This window comes from Lepidochelys olivacea (assembly GCF_965140295.1).
Source record: "Lepidochelys olivacea isolate rLepOli2 genome assembly, chromosome: 1".
Classification (NCBI taxonomy): Eukaryota; Metazoa; Chordata; order Testudines; family Cheloniidae; genus Lepidochelys; species Lepidochelys olivacea.
Window position 1 is genome coordinate 324,397,501 of NC_140411.1, and position 19,327 is coordinate 324,416,827.

A 19,327-nucleotide genomic window follows, 5' to 3' on the forward strand; every position below is an offset into this window, starting at 1 on the left:
TACAATGTCACCTGAAAGTGAGAACAGGCATTCGCCTGGCACTTTTGTAGCCAGTGTTGCTAAGCATTTACATGCCAGATATGCTAAACATTCGTATGCTCCTTCAAGCTTCGGCCACCATTCCAGAGAACATGCTCATTAAAAAAATAATGCATGAATTAAATTTGTGACTGAACTACTTGAGGGAGAATTTTATGTCTCCTGCTCTGTGTTTTATCCACATTCTGCCATATATTTCATATTATAGTAGTCTCGGATGATGACCCAGCAGATGTTGTTCGACTTAAGAACACTTTCACTGTAAATTTGACAAAATATAAGGAAGGTACCAATGTGAGATTTCTAAAGATAGCTGCAGCACTCGACCAAAGGTTTAAGAATCTGGGTGTCTTCCAAAATCCGAGAGGGATGAGATGTGAAAGAGGCTGTCAGAAGTCTTAAAACAGCAACACTCCAATGCAAACTACAGAACCCAAACCACTGATGGCATCTGACTCAGATGATGAAAATGAACATACGTCGTCTGCACTGCTTTGAATAGTTATCAAGCAGAACGAGTCACCAGTATGAACCTATGTCCTCTGGAATGGTGGTCAAAGCATGAAGTGACATATGAATGTTTAGTACATCTGGCATGTAAATATCTTGCGACACCAGCTACAACAGTGCCATGTGAAGGCCTGTTCTCACTTTCAGGTGACATTGTAAACAAGAAGTGGGCAGCATTATCTCCCACAAATATAAATAAACTTTTTTGTTTGAGAGATTGGCTGAACAAGAAGTAGGTCTCAGTGGATTTGTAGGCTCTGAAGTTTTACATGGGTTTTTTTTAGTGCAGTTATGTAACAAAGAAGTCTACATTTTTAAGTTGCACTTTGACGATAAAGAGATTGCACAACAGAACTTGTATGAGGTGAAAAATACTATTTCTTTTGTTTATCTTTTTTACAGTGCAAATTTTTGTAATAAAAATTATAATATAAAGTGAGCACTGTACACTTTGTATTCCGTTTTGTAATTGAAATCAATATATTTAAAAAGGTAGAAAACATCCAAAATATTTAAATAAATGATATTCTATTATTTAACAGCACAATTAATCACAATTAATTTTTTTAATCGCTTGACAGCCCTACTGTGTACTATGGGGAATAAGCAGGAAGAACTTGAAATGCTGGTTAATAAACACAACTATGACATAGTTGGCATCACAGAGACTTGATGGGATAATATGCAGGACTGGAATATTGGTAGAGAAGGGTACAGCTTGCTCAGGAAGGACAGGCATGGAAAAATGGGAGGACATGTTGCCTTATATATTACAAATGAATACACTTGGACTGAGGTTAAGATGGAAATAGGAGACAGACTTGTTGAAAGACTGTCTGTAAGGACAAAGGGATAAAAAACAAGGGTGATGTCATGGTAGGGGTCTATTACAGACCACCTAACCAGGAAAAAGAGGTGGATGAGGCTTTTTTTTAAACAACTAACAAAATCATCCAAATCACAGGACTTGGTGGTGATGGGGGACTTCAATTACCCACACATCCGTTGGGAAAATAATACAGACAGGCACAGATTATCCACCAAGTTCTCAGAATGTATTGAAGACAATTTTTTAGTTCAGAAGGCAGAGAAAACTACTAGGGGAGAGTCTGTTCAAGATTTGATTTTGACAAATAGGGAAGAACTGGTTGAGAATTTGAAAGTGGAAGGCAACTTAAGTGAAAGTAATCATGAAATGATACAGTTAATTATTCTAGGGAATGGTAGGGGGGAAAACAGCACAATATAGATAATGGATTTCAAGAAGGCAGACTTTAGCAAACTCAGGGAGTTGGTAGGTAAGATCCCATGGGAAATAAGTTTAAGGGGAAAAACAGTTCAAGAGAGCTAGCAGTTTTTCAGAGAGACATTATTAATGGCACAAGAACAAACTATCCCACTACAGAAGAAAGATAGGAAGTATGGCAAGCGACCAACCTAGCTAACCCAGAACATCTTCAATTATCTGAAACTCAAAAAAGAGTCCTACAAAAAGTGGAAACTAGGCTTGGTTGGTTAGAGCCTTTTGGATCAAGCCTGCACAGAGACATATTGCATTTGTTGTTGTTTGTTGTTTTTAAAAGCTGCATGCGGAAGGGATCTCTTGATACATGGCGTAAAAGGTTTTTAAATCATGTTATGAAAAAGTACAAAGATGCCTTACATGTATTTCTTACTATAAATTTTTCAGCAGCTGAGAGATGGTTCTTCAGAGGCCTTGGAGGTTCTGGACACCGACAGCTCCGAAGGGCCGAGTGGATTGGGCCTAATCTGTTTTTGCCCAGACCCAAAACCAGATGTTCTTTTTAGTACAAGTCTTTGGTATCATTTTGTTTTAAAAGCAGGCCTTGGACTTTCTTATTTCAGAGCACATTGGCTTCTTTTTTCACATTGTTTTTACTGACCATGTTAATCTAAAACTTTTTTGTGTTTTTAATTCCTGAACTGTTTCTGCAGGCTTCCCTTTAATTAAAACACTTATGTCAATGGGACTAAATAAAGGAGTGTATCTTTTCAAGGGTTTATTCCTTTACAAGACTTTCACCTCTCTTTGTTAAAAAGTAAAAAAAACAAAACAAGCTTCTTCTCTCTGATCCAGGGGTTAACAAAATAAGGAAAATATAAACTGTCTGTTACTAAAAACCTGGGGTTTTAAAGCTGGGGTAATTCTGCCTGCTCTATTTTATTGAAACATCCCTGTAAATAAAGGGATGTGTCTTTTCAAGTCAATATAAAGCAGAGCTTTATTCCATTACAAAACTTAATGTAACTAACTTGTGTTTGTTAAAAAGCAGGTAAAAAAGCAGCCGCCTTCTTTCTAATCACAGCTATCAGCTGCAAAAGCCTTTGTTTTTTATATTGGGCTTACTAAAAACAAAACAATCAATGCTAGCCTAAAACCTAGAAAAAAAAACTTTAAAAAATTGTTGGTTACTAAACGAGTATGGTTTTAACTTTTATGAAAACCCCCTTCTAAAAAACATACATGGTGGGAAAAATGCTGGGTGTGTCAGAAAAATAAACTCTATACTGCCATTGTAAAACAATCTCTGATTAGCCCGATCCAAAGGCGGGGGTAACAAGTCTGAAAGTTTCTAAACTGTGCGACTGCCTCATTTTACAGAAAGACAGGCAAGGTAAAAAATCTCTCTCTCTTCGATTCAACCATGTGCTCTCTATCTTTCCTCTCTTCTTTCTTTTAATCTACCCTGATACTGAAGGCTTTTTTATTTACTTTTTATCATGTGCTTAGGAAATTTCCTTTTTATTGCTTTTAATGGTTTTTTTAGCCAGCATTTGCCCATGTGCTTACAAAACAATTTTTAATATTGTTTAATGCTTTTTTATTCACTTTTTTATCATGTGCTTAGTAAATTTCCTTTTTAATCCTGTTTTTATGACTTTTAATGTAAGGTAAAGATCCTCTCTCTCTGATTCAACCATGTGCTCTCTATCTTCCCCATGGTCTTTCTTTTAATCTCCCCTGATACTGAATGCTTTTTTTATCATGTGCTTCCTAAATTTTCTTTTTAAAACTGTCTTTAAATGTTTTTTAGCCAGTTTTTGGCCAGGTCTTTACTCAACAGGTTTTTAATATTGTTTAATGTTTTTTTATTCACTTTATCATGTGCTTACTAAACAGGCTCTGCAACCATGTGCTCTTTATTTTTCCCCTTTTCTAGTCCCATTTTTTTAGGAAAGGTAAAGAGCTCTTTCTCTCTCCAATTGAACCATGTGCTCTCTATTTTTTCCCCTGTTACTGAATGCTTTTTTATTCACTTTTTTATGTGCTTACTGAATTTCCTTTTCTTGCCCTGTTTTTTTAACCTTTCTTTTTTTTAACCTACCCTGATACTGAATAGTAAGCACATGATAAAAAAGTGAATAAAAAACCACACAGACTTTGCCTTAGTTTTTAATATTGTTTAATGCTTTCTTATTCATTTTTTTACCATGTGCTTAGTAAATTTTCTTTTTAAACCTACTTTTAATGTTTTTTTAGCCAGTTTTTGGCCATGTGCTAACTAAACAGGTTTTTAATATTATTTAATGCTTTTTATTCATTTTTCATCACATGCTTACTAAATTTCCTTTTTAATCCTGTTTTTATAGCTTTTAATGTAAAGATAAAGATCCTCTCTAAATCTTGGGACTACAGGATTGGTTCCACAAGCACATTCTGTGACCTAGCTGTAAAACCATCTCTGATTGGTCCACCAAAAGGAGGGGCTAGCTCCCAGGAGTGCTGCCCAAACCAGCTATCATTTCACTACCAACAGTTGGTGAGGTAGGATGTTTCGCTCTCCATGTGTTCAGTAACACAGACACTCTATTCTTTACCAACAGCTCTCCTTATTCAATCCCCTTTTTTCAATAAACCTTACCCAAATGTATCTCACTCTAATCTTCCAATGTATCACATTTTCTATTCTTTTACAGCATACCATCATCTCTTTTCTTTAATAATCTGCCCTTTAACAGCTCACCTTACTCAATCACCTTTTTTCAATAAACCTTACCCAAACTTTAAACTGCTCTCAGTGTATCCACGCACAACACTTCCCCCATTCAAAAGTGCACAATTTTTTTTCAAAATGGCCGACGGCGCCAAACTTCAGTGCCAACGGAAACCGGGTGGGAAGGTGGGACAAAAGCCCCAAATGGGGCATGGAAACCTGTCAAAAATGCATGGTGATGAGTACTATCGAGGCCTTTACTACTGAGGTAGGATAAGAGGCTACAATAGGGAAAGAACAAGTTAAAAATTACTTAGACAAGTTAGATGTCTTCAAGTCACTAGGACCTGATGAAATACTTCATAGAATACTCAAGGAGCTGACTGAGGCAGTATCTGAGCCATCAGTGATAATCTTTGAAAAGTCATGGAAGATGGAAGAGATTCCAGAGGACTGGAAAAGGGCAAATATAGTGCCCATCTATAAAAAGGGAAACAAGGATAACCTGGGGAATTACATTCTAGTCAGATTAACTTCAGTACCTTGAAAGATAAGGGAGTAAATAATTAAGCAATTTGCAAACACCTAGAAGATAATAGGGTAACAAACAACACTCAACATGGATTTATCAAACCAACCTAATAGCTTTCTTTGACAGGATAACAAACTTTGTGAATGGGGGGGAAGCAGTAGATGTGGTACATCTTGACTTTAGTAATGCTTTTGATACTGTCTCACATGACCTCAAACAAACCAGGAAAATACCACCTAGATGGAGCTACTATAAGGTGGGTGCATAACTGGTTGGAAAACCATTCCCAGAGAGTAGTTAACAGTGGTTCAGAGTCAAGCTGGAAGGGCATATTGAGTGGAGTCCTGAAGGGATTAGCTCTGGGTCCAGTTCTGTTCAATATCTTCATCAATGATTTAGATAATGGGGTGGAGAGTACACGTACAATGTTTGTGGAGGATACCCAGCTGGGAGGGGCTGCAAGTGCTTTGGAGGATAGGATTAAAATTCAAAATAATCTGGACGAACTGGAGAAATGATCTGAAGTAAATAGGATGAAATTCAATAAGGACAAATGCAAAATACTCCATTTAGAAAGGAGCAATCAGTTGCACACATACAAAATGGGAAATGACTGCCTTGGAAGGAGTACTACAGAAAGGAATCTGGGGATTATAGTGGATCACAAGCTAAATATGAGTCAACAGTGCAACACTGTAAAAAAAGCAAACATCATTCTGGGATGTATTAGCAGGAGTGTTTGTTGTAAGCAAGACATAAGAAGTAATTCTTCTGCTCTACTCCATGCAGATTAGGCCTCAACTGTAGTATTGTGCCCAGTTCTGGGAGCCACATTTCAGGAAAGATGTCTACAAATTGGAGAAAGCCCATAGAAGAGCAACAAAAATAATTAAAGTTCTAGAAAACATGATCTATAAAGGGAAGATTGAAAAAATTGGGTTTTTTTAGTCTGGAGAAGAGAAGATTGAGAGGGGACATAAGTTTTCAAGTACATAAAAGGTTGTTACAAAGAGGAGTGAGAAAAATTATTCTTCATAACCTCTGCGGACAGGACAAGAAGCAATGGACTTAAATTGCAGTAAGTGCAGTTTAAGTTGGACATAGTGAAAAATTTCCTTGCTATCAGGGTGGTTAACCACTGGAATAAATTGACCAGGGAGGTTGTGGAATCTCCATCACTGGAGATTTTTAAGAGCAAGTGAGACAAACACCTCCCAGGGATGGTGTAGATAATATGTAGGGCTTGTCTACACTGGCAATTTACAACGCTGCAACTTTCTCATTCAGGAATGTGAAAAAATACCCCCGAGCGCAGCAATTTTCAGCGCTGTAAAGCGCCAGTGTAGACAGTGCACCAGTGCTGGGAGCCGCACTCCTCGTGGAGGTGGGGTTTTTTGGAGTTCTGGGAGAGCTCTCTCCCAGTGCTCTGCCGCGACCACACAAGGCCCATTAAAGCGCTGCTTGGCAGTACTTTAGTGTTGCCAGTGTAGACAAGCTCTTAGTCCTGTCATGAGTGGAGAGGACTTGACTAGAACTCTCAAGGTCCCTTCCAGTCCTATGATTTTAAAAACACTTATCACCCGTCGGTGAACACTTTTCACAAAGCAATCACTCTGTATCTGGCCTCCCAGTCCTCATCCTCAAAGGAAACCTGCACATCACCTTCAAAAAATGAGCCTGGGATCTTAAATTCATAACTTTGCTGGACACTAAAAAACAGGTTTTAACAGGGATACTGATTATATGGCTCATTATAACAATTTGTAACACACCCTCATTGCCTCTGCTAACCCTCTATTGTCCTACAACTGAAGGGGTGTTAACTGCCCATTTCATTTTAAGTGATCTTCTATAACAGGTATGCACCCCTTCTGCTTAACAATTTGTCCCATCTTTTATTTCGCTTGGACACTCTGGTTACTTTACCTAGACCTGAGGAAGAACTCTGTGAAGCTCGGAAACTTGTCCCTTCCACCAACAGAAGTTGGTCCAATAAATATTATTACCCCAACTACCTTGCATCTCTTCTGTCTCCATTGTTATTCAATATCAGCATTGCTGGTTGAGGGGTAAGCTTGAAGCGGCATCTGTCAGTGGCATTGAGGTGATTGTCATTTTACTTTGAGACCTCGAATATGACGATGGCATTGCCTTGTTGGCTCAATATGGTGAATCAGTACAGCTGATGGCTGATCTGGTCAGGCAAGAAGCAGCGCACATTGGTCTGATTATTAATTCAGATACAATTACCTTCAAGCAGGCTCCAAATCCAGATTACAATCAGTTTACTATTAACTTGTTTGGATGGGAGATGGAGCAGGTGACAACTGTCAACTACTTGGAAAGCATCATAGACAATGATTGAGGATGTTTGAAAAATATAGATGGTTGTTGTGACGAAGTGGGACTGTTCTTAATGTTTCCTCTGAATATTGTAGGGGTGCCTCAGTTTCCCCTATGCATTTCTTAAGTCTCTAGGTGGTGGGATAAGGGGGTGTAAATGTTGCAGAGCAAAGGGCCAGTGTACATAAATGGCCTACACTCTGTCTCCTGGCAACTGATGGCCTGGGCCCTTCCCCCTTCAAGGTGATAGCTAAAGCGTTGGAGAACAAAGGAATCAGGGGACCTCCTGGCCTGGGAAAGGGACAAAGCCCAGAGGAGGAGGGGGTGGAGAGTGAGTCAGTTTGGGGCTTGCTGGGGACAGGGAGTGAAGTGCAGACATGGTTGTCCAGCGCACTGCCCACAAAATGGACCCGGCTGAGGGGTCCTGTTCTCTGTACCTACAAGCTCTGTTTTAGACCATGTTCCTGTTGTCTAATAAATCTCTGTTTTACTGGCTGGCTGAGAGTCAAGTCTGACTGTGAAGTTGGGGTGCAGGACCCTCTGGCTTCCCCAGGAGCCCTGCCTGGGCGGACTCGCTGTGGGACGCGCACGGAGGGGCAGAGGATGCTGAATGCTCCGAGGTCTGACCCAGGAAGGTGGAAGCTGTGTGAGCTTCTTGCCCTGAAGACAGTCTGCTCACAGAGAGGAGACTTCACCAGAGTCCTGACTGGCTTCATAGGGAGCAGTTCCAGAGCATCGCCCAGGGACTCCATGACAGTTGTATAGCAGTAACTGACACTATGTTTTGAGCTCTTCAGAGGCCTTTGTGGAAACTTTATGACAGCAAGCTTACCAGAAAGCTGAATATTTATACAAACAGTTATATAATCTTTACTTCATGGCAATAAAATGTGGGTGCTGAAGAAGGCTGAAGAGCAGGGAACTGATATTTTTGAACATAAGAACGGCCATACTGGGTCAGACTAAAGATCCATTAGCCCAGTATCCTGCTTCTGACAGTGGCCAATGCCAGGTGCCCCAGAGGTAATGAACAGAACAGGTAATCATCAAGTGATCCATTCCCTGTTGCCCACTCCCAGCATCTGGCAAACAGAAGCTAGGGACACCATTCCTGCCCATCCCAGGTAATAGACATCGATGGAGTTATCCTCCATGAACGTTATCTAGTTCATTTTTGAACCCTTTTATAGTCTTGGCCTTCATAACATCCTCTGGCAAGGAGTTCCACAGGTTGACTATGCATTTTGATTCTGCTTGTCTTCATCAGCTATTTCATGTAAGTGACAGGAGAAGATTAGCAATGAGGATATTCATGGCTGAACTCAGGAGCCACCTCTATCAGCACTGGTTTGGTTTTGAAAGCTTTCTTGGATGGAAGAATAACAAATTACAAAGCATGTTTACTAAAGAATGCTGCTACATGGTCACTGATCATGTGGTCACCAAAAGCTTTGGTGGCATGATAAGATCGCCAGTGATGAACATATTGGCCTCCTTGCCTTGAAAATTATGAACATGATGTTTGCAGGTCATCACAATGTTCGCTTTGCTTGTTTATTATATCTCTTTCTCCCAACCCATTGTCTGTCTTGTCTATTTAAACTATAAGCTCTTTGAGGCAGGAACTGTCTCTTACTCTATGTTTGTACATTATAATAATGGGGCTGAGATACAGTTGGGGCCACTAAGCAGTATAGTGATACAAATAATACACAATAATTGCAAATCTAAGCTGTGTAGAATAAATATAGAAATACATATGTAGTACTAAAGAAAAAATGTTCTGAATCTGGACATAGCATTCAATTTTACAAGAAGCTACTTTTGCTACTCACCATTTGATGCTGTGAAATCAATAGCCACTGTGAAATTGATTTGGGTTCTGTCAAACAAGCAGATAGGAATCTTGTTAATAATACCATTGATAATTGGAAAAAATATGCAAGGGAGGTAACATACCTTTTAATGGACTAATATACATGTTACAATGTATTAGTTTTCTGGTCAAAAGGTATCACTGCAAAATTCAGGTTAAAATCATTGTGCATTATTTTGTATTTTATACAGTATCATCAATGAAACATCAATTCTTGAGGTTACTACTCTTTGAAACCTAATTTTCTCTTACCTGTAAACTACATTTGTGAAAGAGTCTCTCTTCTCCCTTTAAATATGTAGAAGCGTTATGTAACTGGATGGGTTTTCAGTGGTCCCATCTTGGAGAAACCTGTCCACTTCACCAAAGCTTCAGTTCAAATACTTGACCAATTAATTTTATAGCAATAACTTCATACACGATACACTATATAGGACATGCCTGGCTTTCATTTATTTTTGTCCCACCTCCCTCCCTTGGCTTTCCCCTCCCCCCTGCCTTCAAATACCAGACAAATTGGTTGAAACACAACATGTTGGGGAAGAATCAACACGGCTTTTGTAAAGGGTAATCACGCTTAACCAATTATTAGAATTCCTTGAGGATTTTAACAAGCATGTGAACAAAGGGTGTGATCTAGTGGATATGCTGTACTTGGACTTTCACAAAGCCTTTCACAAGGTCCCACACCAAAGTTTTCTACGCAATATAAGCTGTCATGGGATAAGTGGGAAGGTCCTATCATGGATTGGTAATGGTTAAAAAATAGGAAATGAAGAGTAGGAATAAATGGTCAGTTTTCAGAGAGCAGTGAGGTAGGTAGTGGGGTCCCCAATGATCTATACACGACCAGTGCTGTTCAAGAAATGATCTGGAAAAGGGGGTAAACAGTAACGTGACAAAGTTGGCAGATGATATAAAATTACTCAAGATACTTAAGCCCAAAGCTGACTGCAGAGAGTTACAAAGGGACCTCACAAAACAGGGTGACCGGACAACAAAATGGCAGATGAAATTCAGTGTTGATAAGTGCAAAGTAATGCACATTAGAAAACATAATCCCAACTATACATACAAAGTGATGGGGTCTAAGTTAACTGTAACCAATTCAAGAAAGAGATCTTGGAGTCATCATGGATAGTTCTCTGAAAACATCTGTTCAATGTGCAGTCGGAAAAGCCAACATAATGTTAGGAGCCATTAGGAAAGGGATAGCTAATAAGACAGAAAATATAATAATGTCCCCATATAAATCTATGGTATACCCACACCTGGAATACTGCATGTAGTTCTGGTTGCCCCATCTCCCAAAGATGTATCAGAATTTGAAAAAGTACAGAGAAGGGCAACAAAAATTGATTAGGGGCCTGGAACAGCTTAATATGAGGAGAATTAAAAAGACGAACTATTCAGCTTAGAAAAGAGGCGACTAAGGATGGATATGAGAGACGTCTATGAAATCGTGAATGGTGTGAAGAACAAAGTGAATAGGGAACTGTTATTTACCCCTTCCCATAACATGAGAACTAGGGGTCACCAAATGAAATTAATAGAAAGCAGTTTTAAAACAAACATAAGAAAGTATGTCTTCACACAATGTAACGTCACCCTGTGGCACTCGTTGCCAGGGGATGTTGTGAAAGCCAAAAGCATAACTGGGTTCAAAAAAGAATTAGATAAGTTCATGGAGGATAGTTCCATCAGCAGCTATTAGTCAAGATGGTGAGGGACACAACCTCATGCTCTAGGTGTCCCTAAATCTCTGCCAGAAGCTGGGACTGGACAACAGGGGATGGATCACTTGTTAATCGTCCTGTTCTATTAAGTGCTTCAGAGGAAATGATACAAGCCACTGTCAGAAGGCACTATGCTGGGCTAGATGGACCATTGATCTGACCCTGTATGGCCATTTTTACACTCTTAATGGGTAGGACAGAGGACAAAATCTTGGGTCCAAGAGTCAGCTATCACTAAAGTCAGAATTTAAAGTGAGAATTTATTGCCAAGGAACAAATAAAATGGTATGCAAATCAATGTAATACCAGTTATGATCCATTTTGCTAAGACACTGCAGGGACTTCCTCCCCTTCTTAAGGACAAACCATACTTGGAACTTTCAACAAATATAAAAAGGAAATCTCAGGACCGGAACTGCTGTGTTCTAAGAAAATAGTATTCTTAAAGACAGTCAGGAAGCATGGTTCTCTTTCATTTGAGGATTTTGGATTGGCAAAGAAGTAGGGAATGTGACTGTCCTGATCCCAATGGTGTTGAGAATCCACTTTAGGTTTAAAAAGACGGTAACATTTTAAGTGTGGCTTTCACCAGGACAAAGTATAACAGGAAACAAGCAAGACTGAGCAGCCAGCTTACCCACACTATGAGCTAAAGTTCTGACCATAAGGAACACCATTTCAATTTGGAGTTCTACGCTATCCTGAAAAGCATCTATTATTATTCAATAGATTTGTTCTGTGAATTTAGAGACATACTGATGTCAGTGACAGAGAAGTTTTTTTTTAAATTTTAGCCCTTTTAACACTAGAACAGCAAAGATTGAGTGAGCAATAGTCTATTCCCCCTTGTGCACTGACATATTTTTTGTTAAGTTCCAACCATCTAGTATACTTACTACTTGAATGTCCTGCAGCAGCTAGAATACTGCCTTGATCTGCTGCCATTTCTCCCAGTCTAAAAAAATTGGGGATGGAATAAAAAGTGCTCCATGGCTAGGTGCTTGAATTCTATTGCATAAATGCCAACAATTTGTAGTTACCAGGCACATAATGGCAGATCCTACCTCTCAGAAAAGGCGAGACTTGCTCATACCTGTTGTGTCAGGAATAGTCTTTAGTTCCCTTGGAATACTCATAATTCGTCTGAAATCCATGGAAATCAGTTTATGAAAACCTTTAAAACTTAGACTGGAAGCTGGACTTCGCTGAGGAGAGATAAAAGCTGTTGTAGTCTTTCTGAAAGTATCAGAAGCTTTATAATCTTATGAAATGAGGCCTACTGTTTTGCTTTATCCAGAGTCTCCCCCTAAAGATGCTTGTCTTCTAAGGCGGTGCTACTCAAAGTGGTGGTCCGCAGACGGGCCATCGGCTGCGGGTCTGCGCACACATTGGGGAAAAAAAACTGCCGGTCCCTCACATCATATAGCTTGAGAAGCACTGTTCTAAGGGTATGGCCATCAAGCTTCACTTGGCCTACATCATCAGACTGTTAGGACCTCAGGCACATCACCATTTTGCATAGCTAATTGGCTCTAAGGAACAAAGATGATGAGAAGCAGTGCAGGCCTGCCAGCTTTAGGGTAATGTACAAGGGAGTCTTCAGGCTATTTTCTTTTGTCATGAAAGGGATAGCCAAACCACATAAGGTCAAGGACACTTACTTCACCTAGAGAAAGAATGAGGAGTACTTGTATCACCTTAGAGACTAACATAAGCTTTTGCGGGCTACAGCCCACTTCATCAGATGCATGCAGTGGCAAATACAGTCGGAAGAGAGACAGACAGAGAAAACATGAAAAAATGGGGATTGCCATACCAACTCTTATGAAACTAATCGATTAAGGTGGGCTATTATCAGCAGAAGAGAAAAAAAAACCTTTGTAGTGATAATCAGGATGGCCCATTTCAAACAGTTGACAAGAAGATGTGAGTAACCGTAGGGAGAAAAAGAAAAGGAGTACTTGTGGCACCTCAGAGACTAACAAATTTATTTGAGCATAAGCTTTTGTGAGCTACAGCTCACTTTATCGGATGCATACAGTGGAAAATACAGTAAGAAGATTTTATATATACAGAGAACATGAAACAATGGGTGTTACCATACATATTGTAACGAGAGTGATCAGGTAAGGTGAGCTATTATCAGTAGGAGAGCGGGGGCGGAGGGGGGACCTTTTGTAGTGATAACCAAGGTGGGCCATTTCCAGCAGTTGACAAGAACGTGAGAGGAACGGAGGGGGGGGGGGAGGAATAAACATGGGGAAATAGTTTTATTTTGTGTAATGACACATCCACTCCCAGTCTTTATTCAAGCCTAATTTAATAGTGTTCAGTTTGCAAATTAATTCCAATTCAGCAGTCTCTCGTTGGAGTCTGGTTTTGAAGTTTTTTTGTTGTAATATTGCAATTTTTAGGTCTGTAATTGAGTGTACAGGGAGATTGAAGTGTTCTCCGATTGGTTTTTGAATGTTATAATTTTTGACATCTGATTTGTGTCCATTTATTCTTTTGCGTAGAGAGTGTCCGGTTTGGCCAATGTACATGGCAGAGGGGCATTGCTGGCACATGATGGCATATATCACATTGGCAGATGTGCAGGTGAACGAGCATCTGATAGTGTGGATGATGTGATTAGGCCCTATGATGGTGTCCCCTGAATAGATATGTGGGCACAGTTGGTAACGGGCTTTGTTGCAACGATAGGTTCCTGGGTTAGAGTTTGTGTTGTGTGGCTGCTGGTGAGTATTTGCTTCAGGTTGGGGGGCTGTCTGTAAGCAAGGACTGGCCTGTTGCCCAAGATCTGGGAGAGTGATGGGTTGTCCTTCAGGATAGGTTGTAGATCCTTGATGATGCACTGGAGAGGTTTTGGGGGCTGAAGGTGATGGCTAGTGGCATTCTGTTTTCTTTGTTGGGCCTGTCCTGTAACACTAGCCCATGAAAGCTTATGCTCAAATAAATTTGTTAGTCTCTAAGGTGCCACAAGCACTCCTCATTCTTTTTGCTGATACAGACTAACATTGCTACCACTCTGAAACCTTTCACCTGGAGAGTTATTCTTGGTGTCCTTGCTGTCTCTGCTGGTAACAGCAGCTGCTGGGCTGCTTTCTCCCTGCCTTTTTTAAAAAAGGCCCTTTGATGTGACACACTATGTGAGGGGAAAGACCAGTCTTTTATAGGTGTTGTGGCTCAGGCACATAAATTCTCATTAGAAACTGACAGGGTCGAATAAAGGAGGAATTTGTCATCCAGCGAAGATTCAAGCAATTTTTTCCTCAGAATAGAAAAAGCAACCTCTTCCTTGTGCACTCTTTTCTGAGTCTGCCATTCCAAGCTGCCTGGCAGCAGGAGACTGGGCCAGACAGATACTGAATACAGCAGAGAGGAACAGGAAGAAGTACAGGTGAAAAACAGATAGAAGAAAAAGAGTTGGCATAAGTAGAAAAAACTAAGGACTAAATCAACTGGAAAATTAACAAAATCTTTTCAGCCATCAGCCTTCTGCTAGTCTGTCTGATGGACACAGTTTCTGAAGTGTTCCTCACTGTGGCTTCATCTGCTGCATAGCTTTTTAATTGTCCATATGCTGTCCCAAGTAAGAAGAACCCAATTATGAGGATTTGTGGATAATTCCTTGAAAAGGAAATGCAGATTCCTGCCTCCATGGGGGACAATATTTTGCTTTGCCCCGTAGGACTTGAAGGAGTCTTTAACCACCTGATATAGCCATTAGCTACTGAAAAGCATGAGAAATATTGACTCTGTGCATGCAAATTGATGCCTACCTCCATTAGGATAAAAGGCTTCAAACTCAGCTAACCCTAGCTCTCAGCTTGGTAAGCTAGAAGCTTCTATCTATATTCTTTAGTTATCTGTTCAGTAGATGGGCTCGAGTTGTCATTGAACTCTGGTGATTCATTGGTTTGTCATGGCTTTTGTGTCCAATTCTTCTACAAGGGACTCTTGCTGTGGTACTCAGAATTCTGTTGATCACCATATTTGGAAATGGGAAGGAATCTCCCCCCTCCCCAAGCAGCTTGGTCTAGCCGTTGTTTTGTGTGGAGCTTCACCTTTTCCCGCATGTCTCTAGAGGTGGCTCATACACATAAATCCCTATTAGAAACTGACAGGGTAGAAGAGAGGAGGAATTTGTCATCAGCCAAGATTCAAGCAATTCTTCCTCAGAGAAGAAAAAACATGTCTTCTTTGTGCACTCATTTTCATGAAGTAATTTTGACTGTGATCAAGCTGGAATAGCTTGAGTTTCTATGCATTGCTTTCCTTGTGTTGTTTCTTGGTTGAAATTTATAGTTGATAAATGTTTTTATGTGGCACAAGTAGTTACTTGAAGGTTTAAACTTTTATCAAAGACAGGCAAAAGATGGGGAACAATGGGTCTAGGCTTTGCAGCTGAATGAGTCAAAAAGCAGAACCTTACCATTCAGAATAGATTCCATATGACACATGGACAGGGCCTCATAACCATGGACAGAGTCTTTTTCCTCAACAAGGGAGGAATGATAGCCTGAAGATCCTCAGCTTGTGAAGGACACAGTCTCCAAGAAAGTGCTGGATATGGCAGGCTGCTGTTTCCAGTCAACTAAGTAGGTAACTAATGGGATGAGATTTTCTGGCTAAATTAACTTTTGGGGTACTTTAGAGAGAGACATGGTGGGTGAGGTAATATCTTTTACTGGACTAACTTCTGTTAGAAAGAGACAAGCTTTTGAGTTACATACAGCTCTTCTTCGGATCTGGGAAAGGTAGTGAGAGTGTCACAGCTAAATACACGATCAAGCAGATAGTCTAGCACAGAGATTCTCAAACTTCATTGCACTGTGACTCCCCCTTCTGACAAAAATTACTACATGACCTGAGGAGGTGGGAACTGAAGCCTGAGCCCATCCCAGCTCTGCTGCCCCAGGTGGAGAGGGGGCAAAGCTGAAGCCCAAGGGCTTCTGCCCTGGGCAGGAGGCATGTAACCTTAGCCCTACCGCCTTCCCAGGGCTGAAGCCCAAGGGTGGTGGGGCTCAGGCTTTGGCCTCAGCCCTAGGCCCCAGCAAGTTTAACACAAGCCTTGGCAACCCCATTAAATGGGGTCCTGACCCACTTTGGGGTCCCAACCCAGTTTGAGAACCCCTGGTTTAGCATTAGTAGTTAGCACATATTCTAAGGGACCATTCAAGGTGAAGTGGCCCATTAACACCTCTGTAGTCATAGAACAAAAAAGTTACTGTGTTACAGATTGTTGGCATAAGCCATAAATCCAGTGTCTTTATTAAGACTATGAATTTTAGTGTTTAGCTAAGTTATGAATTTAAGGTCCAAGGCTTGTATTTTGAAAGTGTTGTGCAGGTTTCCTTTGAGGATGAGGATTGAGAGATCAGATATAATGTGATCGTTTTGTGAAAAGTGTTCACCAACAGATGATATAGTATTTTTGTCTTTTATCATTTTCCTGTTTGAGTTCATTTGAGAGCACAGTGATTGCCTCGTTTCACCCACATAGTTGTTATTGGGGCATTTAGGCTTTCTACACTAGTACTTTTGTTGGTGACGGGTGTGAAAAAAAGAACATGCGCCTGACTGAGAAAAGCACTGGTGTGGACAGTGGCATGTGGGTGGGAGATGCTTTCCCGCCGACATAGCTACCGCCACCCAATGGGGGTAGTTTAATTATGCCAGTGGGAGAGAGCTCTTCCCCGGCATAGAATGGCTACGCGGGAGACCTTACAGCAGCACAGCTGCAGTGGTATAGCTGTGCTGCTGTAAGGTCAGTAGTGTATACATAGTCATGGGTAGGACCCAGAGATCTTGAAAGGTGTGTTGTGGGAGTTGATCATTGGAGATATGTCTGCAGGTTTTGCATCTGTTTTGTCAGGGTCTGGTGCCTCTTAGATTTGGTATATCCTGGTCTGTGCAGAGCTTGCTGCTGGTGATGAGCTTGGAGAGGTTGGGCAGTTGTTTGAATGTAATTTGTATTACATGATTTCATAAAATTGCAGCCCTCTGTTTTTAACCCAAGCAGAACAAGGAATGTAGGCCACACTTACAGGATGGGGAATTCTATCCAGCGAAGCAGTGACTCTGAAAAAGAATTAGGAGTCATGAGTGGATAATCAGCTGAACATGAGCTCCCAGTGTGATGCTGTGACCAAAAGGGCTAATGTATATTGAGATACATAAACAGAGGAATCTTAAGTAGGAGTAGAGAAGCGATTTTATCTCTGTATTTGGCAGTGGTGTGACTGCTGCTGGAATACTGTGTTCACGTCTGGTGCCCAGAATTCAAGAAAGTTGTTGATAAATTAGAGAAGGTTCAGAGAAGAGCCACAAGAATGATTAAAGGATTAGAAAACATGTCTCAGAGAGATAGATTCAAAGAGCTCAATCTATTTAGTTTAACAAAGAGAAGATTATGGGGCAACTTGATTACAGTATTCAAGTATCTACATGGGGAACAAATATTTAAAATTGGCTCTTCAATCTAGCAGAGATAGGTATGGCTGGAAGTTGAAGCTAGACTTCAGACTGGAAATAAGGCATAAATTTCAAACGGTGAGAGTGATTAGCCACAGAAACAATTTACCAAGGGTCATGGTGGATACTCCATCTCTGACAAATTTTAAATCAAGATTGGATGTTCTTCTAAAAGGTATGCTCTAGGAATTATTTTGGGGATGTACTTTAGCCTGTATTATACAGAAGGTCAGACCAGATGAACACAATGACCCTTCTGGCCATGGAATCAATGAAGAGTGCTTGTGTGTGTCAAGGAGTAATGGTCTCAAGTTGCAGTGGGGGAGGTTTAGGTTGGATATTAGGAAAAACTTTTTCACTAGGAGGGTGGTGAAACACTGGAATGCGTTACCTAGGGAGGTGATAGAATCTCCTTCCTTAGAAGTTTTTAAGGTCAGGCTTGAGAAAGCCCTGGCTGGGATGATTTAATTGGGGATTGGTCCTGCTTTGAGCAGGGGGTTGGACTAGATGACCTCCTGAGGTGCCTTCCAACCCTGATATTCTATGATTCTATGAATTTCATACCTATATTAACTGTGATATAAAATAAGACCAAAGCAAACACTTATTTTTATGAGTTATCCTTTCATTTTAATCTATGCTTGTTTCAGAGTTATTTCTATAGAGAAAGTAATAAGTAGTAAAACCAATAACTCTCTCCCCCTACTGCCGCAACCAAAACAAAACAAAAACTATGGACAATCCTAGTGGTTTAGCCATATTAAATTTGCTTAAGTATTTCTTGAACAGAAAATAGGTATGGAAGCTTCTACCCAACATTCACTTGCAAAGAACACTGGAGTCAGTGAAGGAAATTTTTTCCAAGATAAGAATTCAGTTGCAAACATGCATACCCCTGTATGAAGGGTTATTACAGAGGAGCATGAGCTCCACCATAGTTAAGGTTCAGCAGAATTTTCCTTATAACAGGTAAATATGATAAAGCACGAATCACATGGCCATAATTGAAACAGGCTGGGAAAACTAACTTCAGAAACTATCTGTTGTGGAAATACCAGAGATGAACATTTTATAAACCAAGAAGGATGATTAGTTTATTCATTTGCAGAACATTCCTCAGAATACTTTTGTCTGCATTATGGAAACAAACTAAAAGTTATGGACATGCTTTACAGTGCACTGAACTTATTTTTCTACAATTCATTATGTTAATAGAATCTAATAATGTTTTATTTGAATCTTCCGATTTCAATCCAATTTCATTACTACTATCATTTTGTGAACAAATAAAAATATGTTTTACATTACTACGTTCTGGTAACTCTCACACTGCACTGTTTGGTATGTTCAGAAACACCCAGTACACAGGCCACCTAAGAAGTTATGTCGCAGTTTCAGTCTTCAATACCTAATAGCATAAAGGTCAATTTTCTTAAAAAATGGTTGCCTAAAGTTGAGCTTCTACATTGATATTTAGGTGCATGATTAAATAAAATGAATTTCAAAAGTATCAAGACCTAGCAGCTTTCACTTTTAAATTTTGGCTTAAATGTTTAAATCCTGTAAGCACAATGTACTTTATTAATTAGTTTTAGTTGAACAAAGCCAAGTACAGCTTTATTTAATCTATGTAAGGCTGTTTTGCAAGCAATGATTTAGCAATATCTAACAACAATTATTTTTAAAAAGTGCTGAGATACTATAGTGATGGACCCAGGATAAGGTGGATGGACTGACAGACAGAAGTGATGTTTTGACTTCAATAGGATTTTAGGGAGAACTCTATTCTATATGATGTTTGGAGAATTGTCACACTAATTATTCAAACTAACTTCATGAGTATGATGTATTTATTTTT

The 19,327-nt window shown here is 40.0% G+C and overlaps 1 protein-coding gene across 3 annotated transcripts in view; it reads right to left on the reverse strand.

The window, feature by feature from the left end:
• Positions 1 to 19,327, reverse strand: part of CPNE8 (copine 8) — a 282,884-nt gene that overhangs the window by 93,055 nt on the left and 170,502 nt on the right. For all 3 annotated transcript variants that reach the window (XM_084621135.1, XM_084621137.1, XM_084621136.1), the window contains one exon: positions 9,216 to 9,262. In XM_084621135.1, coding sequence (XP_084477261.1) covers positions 9,216 to 9,262 — 47 coding nt within the window. The remainder of the gene's footprint in view (positions 1 to 9,215; positions 9,263 to 19,327) is intronic.